The sequence below is a fragment of the Crocuta crocuta genome, unplaced genomic scaffold (assembly GCF_008692635.1).
Source record: "Crocuta crocuta isolate KB4526 unplaced genomic scaffold, BGI_CrCroc_1.0 scaffold241, whole genome shotgun sequence".
NCBI lineage: Eukaryota > Metazoa > Chordata > Mammalia > Carnivora > Hyaenidae > Crocuta > Crocuta crocuta.
Window position 1 is genome coordinate 1,309,678 of NW_027527807.1, and position 12,070 is coordinate 1,321,747.

At 43.3% G+C, this 12,070-nt stretch overlaps 1 protein-coding gene across 1 annotated transcript in view; it reads left to right on the top strand.

The window, feature by feature from the left end:
- Positions 1 to 12,070, top strand: part of FGF13 (fibroblast growth factor 13) — an 85,316-nt gene that overhangs the window by 11,797 nt on the left and 61,449 nt on the right. Inside the window, exons 5-6 of the mRNA XM_077773936.1 lie at positions 1,423 to 1,533; positions 7,157 to 7,260. Of these exons, the coding sequence (XP_077630062.1) occupies positions 1,423 to 1,533; positions 7,157 to 7,260 (215 nt within the window). The remainder of the gene's footprint in view (positions 1 to 1,422; positions 1,534 to 7,156; positions 7,261 to 12,070) is intronic.

A 12,070-nucleotide genomic window follows, 5' to 3' on the forward strand; every position in this document is an offset into this window, starting at 1 on the left:
GACGTGGGCTTCCGCGATCTAGGCATTCTGTTTCTTTGATCGCTTCCAAGCTCAGCGGCACAGACTTGACCTGTGGTGCACCTTTGAAATATTTGCCGGGGAAGGGGGGAGTGGATTCCTGGAACCTTGTGGCAGAGAGCTTAGTGATCTGGTTAGACTAGTGAGCCTGGTTACTTGCTACTAAACTGCAGGGTTGACGAGCGGATTTAAACTCCTAGCCAGATTGTAGGTCCTTTGGAGCCTGTTCCGTGAGGAGAGGGGCGCGATATTCTGGCGCCGGGGAAATTGACACAGCTCTAAGTGTCAGGTTGCGTCAAGGTAGCCCTTCAGGCGAGCTTGCAGCGTTTTTGGCCATTCTTCACCAAATGAAGCCTTTACACTCTTTTCTTACTTTTAACGAGATAGATGATACAGAATTTCAGACTTATCCATCGGATGGTTCTTTCTCTGTGTATGGGTGCTGCACACTGTGGGATGGAAACGCAGACATCCATTTTCTGTTTGCTCGAAGTTTTGAAGGCATTGGCTGGGAATTGGGTTTGTTTTCCAAAGGGGTAAGCGGCTGCAAAGCATGGTTACGTGGCCCGAATGATCACATACATAACATTTCAGTGCAGGTGACTGAATTCAGTAAAAGCAAATTTCGGATAACATGGCTGGTGTTGGTGAAGTAGGTACTTTATTAATCTGTGGTGATTCAAAATTGAAAAATCATTTTCCTGGAAAACCCATCTTTTAGTTAACCATATTTCCGATATTAAATGTGAAAATAAGTATAAACTAGTTTTCTTTCCTCCCCACCAACAAAAGCCCTGCCCTTTTTGTGCCCATTTTTCCCTAAGCATAATTAACATGATAGACTATGATAATGTTTTTTTTTTCCCCCTCCTCTCCCTCTTTTCTTGTACCACAGCTTGGTTTTCCGGATCATTGATGCGTTTTCAACATTCTCAGAATGGAGGGGACTCTGTATTCAAATAGCGATGGTTCTCAGGGAAGTCTGTTAGTGTGGTTTTGGTCCCTGGCTGGCAGACCACTCTAGCTTCTCTTCGTATTTCTCCCCTTCCTTCCACGCGAAAAGTGGCACGTTGTGAAAAGGCAGAACCTGCCATTTGCCAACCCGTTCTGAATGCTCAATGAGCCAGAGTACCGCTCTGGAAGCCAGGGGACACGCTGTCAGAAACCAGCTGCCATCAGAAGCTTTAGGGCTTTACTGAGTTGCGAGGTAGAAAGCAAATGTTTCTTCACTTTGGACATTTGCTCTGAAACCCGGGAGCTGGCTCGCGCGTTTCCTTTCCAAGGACTCCTTAAAAGTTGTAGTGTGACCCTCGACGCCCGCCGACGTTTGTAAATGAAATCAGAATCTTTCCCGCAGCACGTGCCCAGCTTACCAATTGATGCAAATCCTCGTTCTCTTTGCAGAGCCTCAGCTTAAGGGTATAGTTACCAAACTGTACAGCCGACAAGGCTACCACTTGCAGCTACAGGCCGATGGCGCCATCGACGGCACGAAAGACGAGGACAGCACTTACAGTAAGTGACGGCAAAATAAATCGTGTATCCCAGCACGTTGTTGACATTGTGTTTCCTTCGTTGTTTTGTTTTTGTTTCTGTTTTTTCAAATCCACAACCCTTGCTCAATCCTGACCTGAGTGCAGAAATACCGTCCACCCCGGACTCCTGTGTACGCAGGTCAGCCTGAAGCCAGTCGACCATGTTAGTATCGAAAGTGGCGAACTATAGCAAATAATGTTGACACCGTCTGAAGAACAATCCAAATGTCATCTCCATGGTAATCTGGATGGATGTATGGCTGTCCTTTGGATTTTATTACTTTTTTCCCCACAGAAAATTTACTCACCCACACACTGATCCTGAAATAGCACATTATCTCTACTCTTAAGAATCGGTCTCCTCCCAAGAGAGAGGAGTGGTTTCGTGGCAGGAGAATTCATCATTAGGCACTTCTGCTTCTGTTCCCGCCTGACCCCTCCGCACACACTGATAACCCTGGAACTAATTGGGATTTTGACAATTGAGATTCCTCAGCAGGCGGGGAGAGGGACTTCCTAGAGCGTTTTATTTATTCATTTTCTTCTACCATGCTTTAAGTAAAGGCCAAGTTGGGATTATCATGGCGGACCCAACAGAAAGGAAGCACATCACAAATAAAGCCAATCTTATTTCTAATTATTGAAGTAAGGTGATGCTACGCTGTTGCATAATCTTTTTATTACTGTTTATTTGAAATAATAATAATTTAAAAAAATCCTCCCACATAGCATAGCCCCCTCTTCATTAACGATTGGTGTTTTCGTGCCTTCTACAGATTTTTGCAGACCCATTAAATATTCCACGAGGCTGAAAACCCCTGCTTCCCACAATCCATTCTCTGTTTTCCCTCATTTCTATTGCATTTCCCTCCGAACTTGCTAACTTCCCAGCAACGTCTCCATGATGGACTCAGAAAACAGCCAAGGAAAGCCGGTCACAGTGCTCACAAGTCCTCGGTGGCATTTTGAGAGATGTTTGGCCCTAGACAGCAAAGCCATAGACAGGGGTCCCAAGGTTAAGTGTCACAGAACTTCTTACCTTTTAAGAATGCTCCCCGGGGCTGATGGCCAAGCTGTGACCTCAAGTCACCTTTAATTATCCTTGAAGAAAGTCCTGGTGGTACCAGGGTGAGGAACATCTATACTAAATGGTCCCTCACTGTTCTTGCAAAATGCTGTGTTACTGCTGTGATATTAATTCTACAATGAGTACCCTAGACGCTCTCTTGTGACTCTTCTTCTATTTGACAGAATCAGGCATAACGAAGTTTTACTGTGATCCTATACAAACATTCGTACCCAATGAGCAGTAATAAAACATTCTCAGAAATTTTACGTGAAATCAGCATTGAGGGAAGGAATTGGGAGGGTGTGAGTTGGTCTGGTGTTCAAAGTGCCTCAGCAGAATAGATCTGTTGGGCATTATTGAAAAAGGAAGCTTATGAGTAACCACTCATGAGCCCCACCCAGTCAATTTTTGCCCCATCTATTTCTGACTTCTCCAGATTAAAATCAGAGAAGACGTGATTTGGGGTCTAGTGTTCACGTGTGTTGCTTGAAAAGGAGACATTAGCATGTTTGTTGTGTTTTTTAAATAGCAACGTGCCCAACAGTGCCAAGATCATCTGGTATGTAGCCATTTTAAGAAATACATAGATACATAGACACACCTACATATATTCACATCATTTGTACACATACAGATATACTTACACTCTGGCTGTAAATTATGTACTAGGTTTTACTCTTCAATTCCTACATATTCATAGCTTCTGCCTTTGGTTGTCTTCTACCTCTGGTATGGATGGCATTTCTGTGTACTAATGATACTGTAAGACCTTGAAAGAGCGTAGCCTGGTAACCAGAGTCTGTGTTTAGGCAGAAAGCAGTAATGAGAGGTAAGTCAGCTGGTGGCGGTAAGTATTACCACAACATGGAGCATACAAATGAAAAGTATCTCAGAAGAAATTGCAAATCTGTGGGCTTGACCCTGCTCCAGATACCAAGTGTGCCCAGAAGCCAGGGGACTAGGCGATCTTCCCGACTGAGGATATTGTAGGGCATAAGTCATCATGAAACAAGAATGTTTCATGATTGAAATGATGATTAAAATGACCATCATTGCAACGGAAGTCCAGCCATGTGAAGTTGTTCCTTTTTCCCCCTAAAGCCAAGCCATTTTCTTGGCACCTATTAATTATTTTAAATGACTAGAACAAGAAAACTGTTTTTTTATTCGCCTGTAATTCTTTTGTGTATATAGTATTCCCTTAATATGTATTCCTGGAGCTGTGTTTATATTTTTCTTATTTTTTATAGCACCTTTCATCATTTTTTCACATTTAGTTCAAATTGATTTTACACTATTTTAATCCTGATGTGGTAAACAAAAGCATGATAAAACAAATTTGTTCACATTTACTCAGATCTATTCCTAAAAACATGTGTTTGGTATTATACATTTAAGCTGACCTGAGGTTTATTGCAGTGGTGAATGTCAGTTCAATAAAATCTCCTCATGAGCAAATCAGCCATTGTAAATTATGTATTTCCCCTTGAAAAAGAAAAGATGATAGACATTTTATGGCAGCAGTTTTATTATTAACTGCCTTGGGTGCAATGAGGGCTATTTTAAAAGAATAGGTAAGTTTCCCTTTAAATGTCCAGGAGAGTTCCCAGTTCAATGTGTCAAGCCTTCCCAATGACAATAAGATATGCTTTGATTAATTGCTCCCTTTGAGAAATTGACCGTAGCCCAACTAAGGAAGAAGGATGACCTTAGTGTCCTATTCAGTAAACATTTAAGTGCCAACTTGTGCACATCCCTGAGCAAATGGTCCCTTCAAGGTAGAAGGCATTTCATTGGTTTTTTTTTGTAGACCCAACAGAGAACAAACGAGAAACAAAAGCCTTTAATAAGAAGGGGCACCTGGGTGGCACAGTCCTTTAAGCATCCAACTCTTGATTTTAGCTCAGGTCATGATCTTGGCATTTCATGGGATCGAGCCCCACTTCCTTGCTGTCAGCAAGGAGCCAGCTTCGGATTCATCTTTCTCTCCCTCTGTCTCTCTGCCCCTCCCCCAAAAGCACTCTCTCAAAAGAAACTTTAAAAAAAGAAAAGCTTATTCAAAACTTTGATGGAAATGGAGGAGGAGATTTTAGGTATTTAATGAATGTGTTTTAGATACACAAATGAAATCAATTGTTTTCTTCTCATTTAGAATATTTTCATCCTAATCAAAATAACGTCTTCTGTCCATGAGAAAGTACTCCAGATTTAGAGAAACACAGGCATGTAGGAAAATAGTGATTCTGCCCAAGCTTACCCTTGATATGATTTCTTTGCATTTTTATCTGGAAAGGCTGATGACCCTTTAGGCTTTCAACCAACCCAGTGTATTATCTCTCTTGAATGTCTAAAGAAAAGACAAGACTGCATTCCTAAGACTAGCCGCTGTCTGCTTCTGCTTTCTTCAATATTTGTGTTTTAGAGTGCTGATTTCTTATTTTGAATCGGGTTTCATAGAAATTTATGGTACATAGCGAAAAATTCATGTTCTGTTTTGTTAATACCACTTTTCAAGAATAGATAATCCTGGGCATTATCCTGATTACATAATCCTGGATTACCGATGGTCTTTGCTTCTCTTCCCCCTACTGCTATCGGATGTTTGTAACTTAAGCATTTTATTGCTCATTGAAACCCACACCAGATAGTAGCTGAGGCACATGGTGAAAATCAAATCGTTTTCACTCTCTTTCTTACTTTTTTTTTTTTTTTACTTTTTATAAGCTGCATGAAGAGAACTAAGGAGGTTCCAAATGTTGTAAAAAATGAAGTTCTAGAAAGAATTCTGAGTTTCATTGATCATTACCTGTCCCTTCTTATGATGACCAAGCTAGGATTCAGACACAGGCTGGTATTCCAGTTGTCTGGTAGTACAGAGTGATATGGCTTTTATACCAAACCCACTTGGAAGTTCGTGTTTGGTTCTTTAGAACTCAGAATTCTTAAAACTGTGAACTTCTACATAATGGGAATGTGACCTCTCACATTCCAAAAATACACTATTACCACGTTTTCACCATACATACTGCTGTCAGTCCACAAATGTGCATTGAGCACCTGCTGTGAGCCAGGCATCATCAAGAGAAAGATATATACATGACATACACAAAGGTATCAGACTTCTTGCCTGTGCGTTGCATTGTGAAATATAGCACGCGATCCTGGCTTGCAGTCTGCGCAATTACTTTCCTTTACCTCACATGACAGAAGGGCGCAGCTTTTAATATGATGAGCATTGAATGGGGTGCCATCAGTGGCATGTGGTAGGAACACTTGTACTTTGAACTGTACAATATGTCCTAGCTCCTCTGCTGACACCCTGGTTTTAAGGGAAATATACATTGTAGGCTCCCCAAGGAATATTTAGTTTTTCATTAATGTTTCTCATCCATAGTACCCCACCTATATACATACATACACACGCACGCACACACACACACACACATCAAGGTAAGAGATCGCAGAAAGGCCCTTCTTACCCATGTGGGGACTCTTTTACACTCGTGTTCACAGAAATGATAGCAGACTGCTACATCATCCTCAGTAAACTTACACACCAAGGCAAAACTCCTCAGTATTGGTCTATGACTTGAGAGAAAGGTGCACCGGCTAGCTTCAAAAGATGTGTGTGGCAGGCACTACGTTTTAAAAATGTACTGTTTTATTTTTATTCACAGTGTAGGAGGGAGTAGACAGCTGGTAGGGGGAGGCCGCCCACCGGTTTTCTCCAGTGAGTGGTGTGTGAGTGTGAGGAGAGCATGGGTGTAAGTTTCAGGCACTCAAACCTTCAAATGGAGACATGAAGGCCGCTTTGGTACCAGCTGGCCGCCTCCTTACAACTATTTTGCTAAACAAACAAACCAACCTCTCAAGTCCATCTTTCGTATCCCTTTAACCTTTGCTCCTAGAGACTGAAAGCTAGGCACGCACTCCGCCCTCCTCAACCCTATCTTGGAAAATGTTGGTTCTTTAAGAAATACTACTCTGGGAACATAAGATTACAAAATGACTTTTTTTTTTTTTCAAGGCCTGGATTTATTTTTGGGTTGTTCCATTGGAAATAATACAGATAATTTAGACGAGGGAGTTGGACTAGTATCTTTTCTAAGATTCTAGGAATCTCTCCCCAACTGGTAGATCATAACCATGTCTGTGAATTTTAGCAGTCATCTAGGGGAGCGGTTTAAAATAGTCCGTTGAGGATAGAGCTATTTAATATATAGACCAATTCCTGGAAGCCTGTCGCTCCAAAAGCATCCGGATTCCCTACTTCCGACACTGTACAAACCATAGAATTGTCTTCCCTGTCCCCCAGGGTGTTTGAGAATATGTAGTTATAGTTCCAGTTACGTGACGGCCACCAGAAATCAAGGGTGGAATATTAAAAGGGTAGAAAAGGCCCTATCTGTGTGTAAATATATACGTCTGTTTTTACCAAGCACACGTTACTTTTAGAGGGCCAGACCTGCTGGAAACCTAAAAAGCTATGGAATTCTGAAGGATAACATTGTTTTCACATTCTTTGTTATTTTAGCTCTGTTTAACCTCATCCCTGTGGGTCTTCGAGTGGTGGCTATTCAAGGAGTTCAAACCAAGCTGTATTTGGCAATGAACAGCGAGGGATACCTGTACACCTCGGTAAGACTTTCACTGTGCTCATGTCTGGATTATTCTAGCTTCCACCTGACGTGAATGAAAATATGCTACCTATGTGTAACCGTTGCAGGTTTCTGGGAGATGAGGAAGAATGTTCTTGATGGAAATGGCTCCTTTGAGAGGACAAATGAACGTCCAGTGGAAATGCTATCTCTTGCTAGTTAACTATCAGCAGCTAACGATTTTGGCCTGCTATCAAAGATCCACGAAACATTTTCGCACATGATGACACTTGAGTTGATAGAATGCTCTGGGTGGCTGTCTTTGCTATGCACCCGCGGAAAGCAGTCGTTTCTGTCACTCAGTTCAACATCTGTTTAGCCATGTTTACCCTGAAGAACTGAAGGAGAGCTCTTCCTCCAGTTAACTCTAAGATGTACAGGACAGTTCTAGAAGTTCCTCTCTTTTCGTATCTGCAGTTCAGCTGCACCCCATCTGTGATCTCTACTATGTTTCCATCAAGCACATTTCAGCCTCTCCGTACGTACCAATACCTTCTCTTCCCAAGAAACGTGTAAACGATGTAGGCAACACTTCAGTTAGGAACAGGAAGCTTTTTAAAAATGTTTAGCATGTAGTTAGAGGCAGAAGCGGTATAGTTACCGCGGTTAGGATTTCACTCGTGTCAGGAGATCTAGTTACTGGTTGTAGGAGACTGCTTAATACATGGATCCTCTGTAATCTTCGCTTTGGATTTCGTATGTTTTCAGAAAAGGCTGGGATGTTTAAAATGGAGAAAATTGCTTGCCAAACTTCCCACCAGATACCCTCGCAGGAGGCTCTTACCATGATTAGACAAATCTATTCCTCCATGCGCCCAAGTGGTTAACCTTTCAGTACTATTTGCTCTCGGCCATTCCCTGAATTTACTGCAAAGCCAGGTGTGTGGAAAGTCTGTTGGGAAAGAGGTGAGAGAAGACTGAGACCACAGAGGGCCCATTCCTTTGGCAAACTGCGTAGTTCATTTCATATCACGATAGAATGTTATTCACCAGCATAATCCTCTAACACTGGTCGCGGTCAGCATTCCCGTCAGGCCATTTCAACTGTTGTGTTTCATAAATGCAGGGGTTTTCTTATTTTTACAACTGATAAATTTGGGTTTATTGTAATATTCATGACACCCATCAGTAATTAATACACTGCTATTATTATAAACAATAGGAAAGGGGATTTGTTTTTCAGATTTGCACATTAAGGTAAGAGAATTTAATAAAGAAGGATTTTAATTCACCGTGTTTAGATCCACAGACTACCTCGACAGGGCCAGATACAAAGGTAGGTCGTTAATAAAATAAATGACTGTTTTCTGAAACTACCATGCAGGCATGGGAAGGAAATGGAATATATATGAGGCGTACTTTTGAGAAGGTAAATACCAGATGGCATAGAAAATAATTCTTAGGAAATAATTACTGGTCAAGAATCCAGAAGGGTGAATTTTTTTTTTTAATCTTGCAACCGTAATTGTTCTTTTTTTACTTTTGGAAATCATATTTAAGCTAGAGGAAAAGTCATGTAAGTTTGGTAATATGTCGGGCGCCCCCACTCAAGAAAATTAGGGCGTTCAGTATTACACGTCGGGAACTAATGTCCAAAATGCATAGCCTAGCATTCAGGTTGACCGTTATTTTAGCAAATCGGTAAATGCCAACATGAGCTCCTTTCTAAAGATGGGCTTCCTGGGGCGCCTGGGTGGCTTAGTCGGTTAAGCGTCCGACTTTCACTTAGGTCATGATCTCGCGGTTCGTGGGTTTGAGCCCCACGTCGGGCTCTCTGCTGACTGCCAGCTCGGAGCCTGGAGCCTGTTTCAGTCTGTGACTCCCTCTCTCTCTGACCCTCCCCTGCTCACGCTGTCTCTCTCTCTCTCTCTCCTAGAAATAAATAAAACATTAAAAAAAATTAAAAAAATAAAGATGGGCTTCCTTTCCATGATGGGCAAGCTGATAGCAAAATGTGAGACACTCGGGATGGATTTTCCATTAAGGAAAAGCAATCTTAAAATAAGCATTCCCTATTAAGGAAAAGAAACTGCTTTCGTTAAGGAAGAAAGACATCTGATTGATAATCCCAGAGTTCATGCAGAGAAAAGTAGCTTATTATCTGCTCCAGGAAAGAATCTGAAACTTCTCTGGGGTACGTGTTCCAGTTCTCATTACTCCTCATGGATCATGGTCTGGAGCCCCTTTACAGTGTTGACCCTCAGTGGTGTTGAGCACTCTGTCTCATGATTGTTTAAAGTTTGGTGCCCAGACTCTGTGACGACAGAGCCTGTCTTAACGACTCTTGTCGCATCTCATGTTGTTGTGACCAGAAAGCTATAGGAAATAGGCCTCATCGGGAAGAGAAAGGATCACACCCCCCCGCCCTTGCGTGTAACTATGCCACTTCTGCTACTGAAACACTATGCCATTTTGTTAAGCGCCGCTTGGCAAAGAGAAGATAGGTTTGGACAGTGACCTAAGGAGGAAGCACAAGCAAGAAAAGGAGGTGGGGGCGACTGATGGGGGCAAGTTAAAGAAGAAAATCTATTAGGAAGTTATTGGAAATAACCTTGGTGAGGAATGACGGAGGTCTGCCCTAAAGCATCTGCACTGGCACTGGCTAAAAGGGCACACATTCTTCATAGCTGTTTTAGAGGTAGCATCACCAGGATTTTACGGCTGACTGCATTTGGAGGGGAAGCGGGACCATCGCGTGTGGTCAAACGTGTATTCTTGCCCTTTGCCACACAGATGGAAGTATAAAGTAGCTTCGGGTAGAGACACTTTTTAAACTTGGCGCCATGGTGGGTTATCAGGGGCCCCAGGGGGAGAGGGAGAATTTTACCTTTGGCAATTGCTTTGGCGGTGAAGCGGTCAACCACGATGGAGACTAAAGGAAAAGGCAGAACTGGGAAGAAGATACCTGAGTATCGCTTGCTATAGCTGTTTGAAAATGTGAACATCGAGTCAGAGAAAGATGGGAGCTAGAGATCAAAATGTGGGCGTTCTCGCGTGTAGGCAGTGGTTGATGCCATGAGAATAGTGGAGAGAACGTGTAGCACAAAAAGATAAGAGGGTTTGTCAACTAATATTAGGGACTGCCATCATGTAAGTGGCCAGCAGCAGCAAAGGAACTCACTGAGGCAGATATCATGGTATTACAAAAGCTGAGAGGGGAGCGCGTTTTCCAAAGAGTCAGCAATGTCAAGTGCTTCAGAGACAACAAGTCACAGGAACTAGGAACACATCAAGGGAAGGTCTTCAGTGATCTTGACAAGAGCACTCTCCGTGGAGTAATGGCCACAGGGACCAGACCAGAGTCAGTGAGTTGAGCAGTGAATGGAAAGAGCACAGGCAGTAAGTATAGAATATCTAACAGTGGGGCGCCAGTGGGGCTCAGTCGGTTGAGCGTCTGACTTCGGCTTAGGTCATGATCGATCTCACGGTTGGTGAGTTCGAGCCCCACATCGGGCTCTCTGCTGTCAGCGTGGAGCCAGCTTCGGCTCCTCTGTCCTGCCCTCTGCTCCCCCAACTCACACTCTCTCAAAAATGAATGAACATTTATTTAAAAAAAAAAAAAAAGAATTTCTGGGGCGCCTGGGTGGCTCAGTCAGTTAAGCTCAGGTCATGATCTCAGGACTCATGAGTTCGAGTTCCGCACTGGGCTGCGTGCTGACAGCTCACAGCCCGGAGCCTGCTTCGTGTTCTGTGTCTCCCTCTCTCTCTGCCCCTCCCCCGATCATGCTGTGTCTTTCTCTCAAAAATGAATAAATGTTAAAAAAATTTCTAAAAATGAATTTCTAGCAGGAGAGACAGGAGTTGAGGAAGGCTTGGAGGGTTCTTTGGGTAAGACACTTGAATATATTTATTAGGTGAAGGGAAAGAGCCAGCAGAGAGGAAGGAACTAAAGACCTAGGAAACGGGGATGTGCATGGAGTGGGGTCCCAAAGGAGTTGAGAATGATGGAATTGAGTGTTTAGATTCACCTGGACCAGAGGGATGCTGCTTCTACAACGCGAGACCGGGATGAGGACAGACGGAGATGTGGGCGTCCCAAGTCTGCAGGTGATGGACAAGACACTTGAGGGATTTCCAGCCAGAAGGACCTGGATTTTCCCGGTGAAGTCGGCTGAGAGGTCACCTGCTAAAAGTCAGGGGCATAGGGATGGCACAGGTGAAGATCTGAAAGAGCTGTTTGGGGAAAGGGGTGCGGAGACAGCCTGGCGACCAGGGCTGGCGATCAGGGCTGTGTTAACTGCAGGCCGCTGGCCAAATCTAGCCTAGCACCTGTTTTTGTAAATAAGTTTCATTGGAACGCAAGTCCCGCCCATTCTTTTTGCTTCTTGTCTGTAACTGCTTTTGTGCTATCACAGCAGAGTTGAATAGTTGCAACGGAGCCCTTAGGGCCCCTGCAAAGCCTCAATTATTTACTATCTTACCCTTTTTACCAGAAAAAGTTTGCTGACTCCTAGTCAGACCGCGGTTCTCAACTTAGCTACCTATTAGAATCACCTGGGGACCTTTAAAAACTTCCATTCTCTGCGCTGCACTCAAGCCAATTATATCAGAATCTGGAAAGGTGGGGTGTCTGCGTGAATATTTTCTAAAACTTCCCAGCTGATGCTAGCGGGTAGCCTGGGTTGAAAACTGCTGATCCCGGGCCAGGAAAAATGATTGCTGAGAACCACCCCCACCCCTGCCGTGAAGTCAGAAACTGTGAACTCCTGTGCGCTTTGTCCTTTAGTTTTTGAAATTTCTGCGGCTGGTCTTCTTTTTCTGCTCTTGCAAACAAATTGACTTTTAATTTC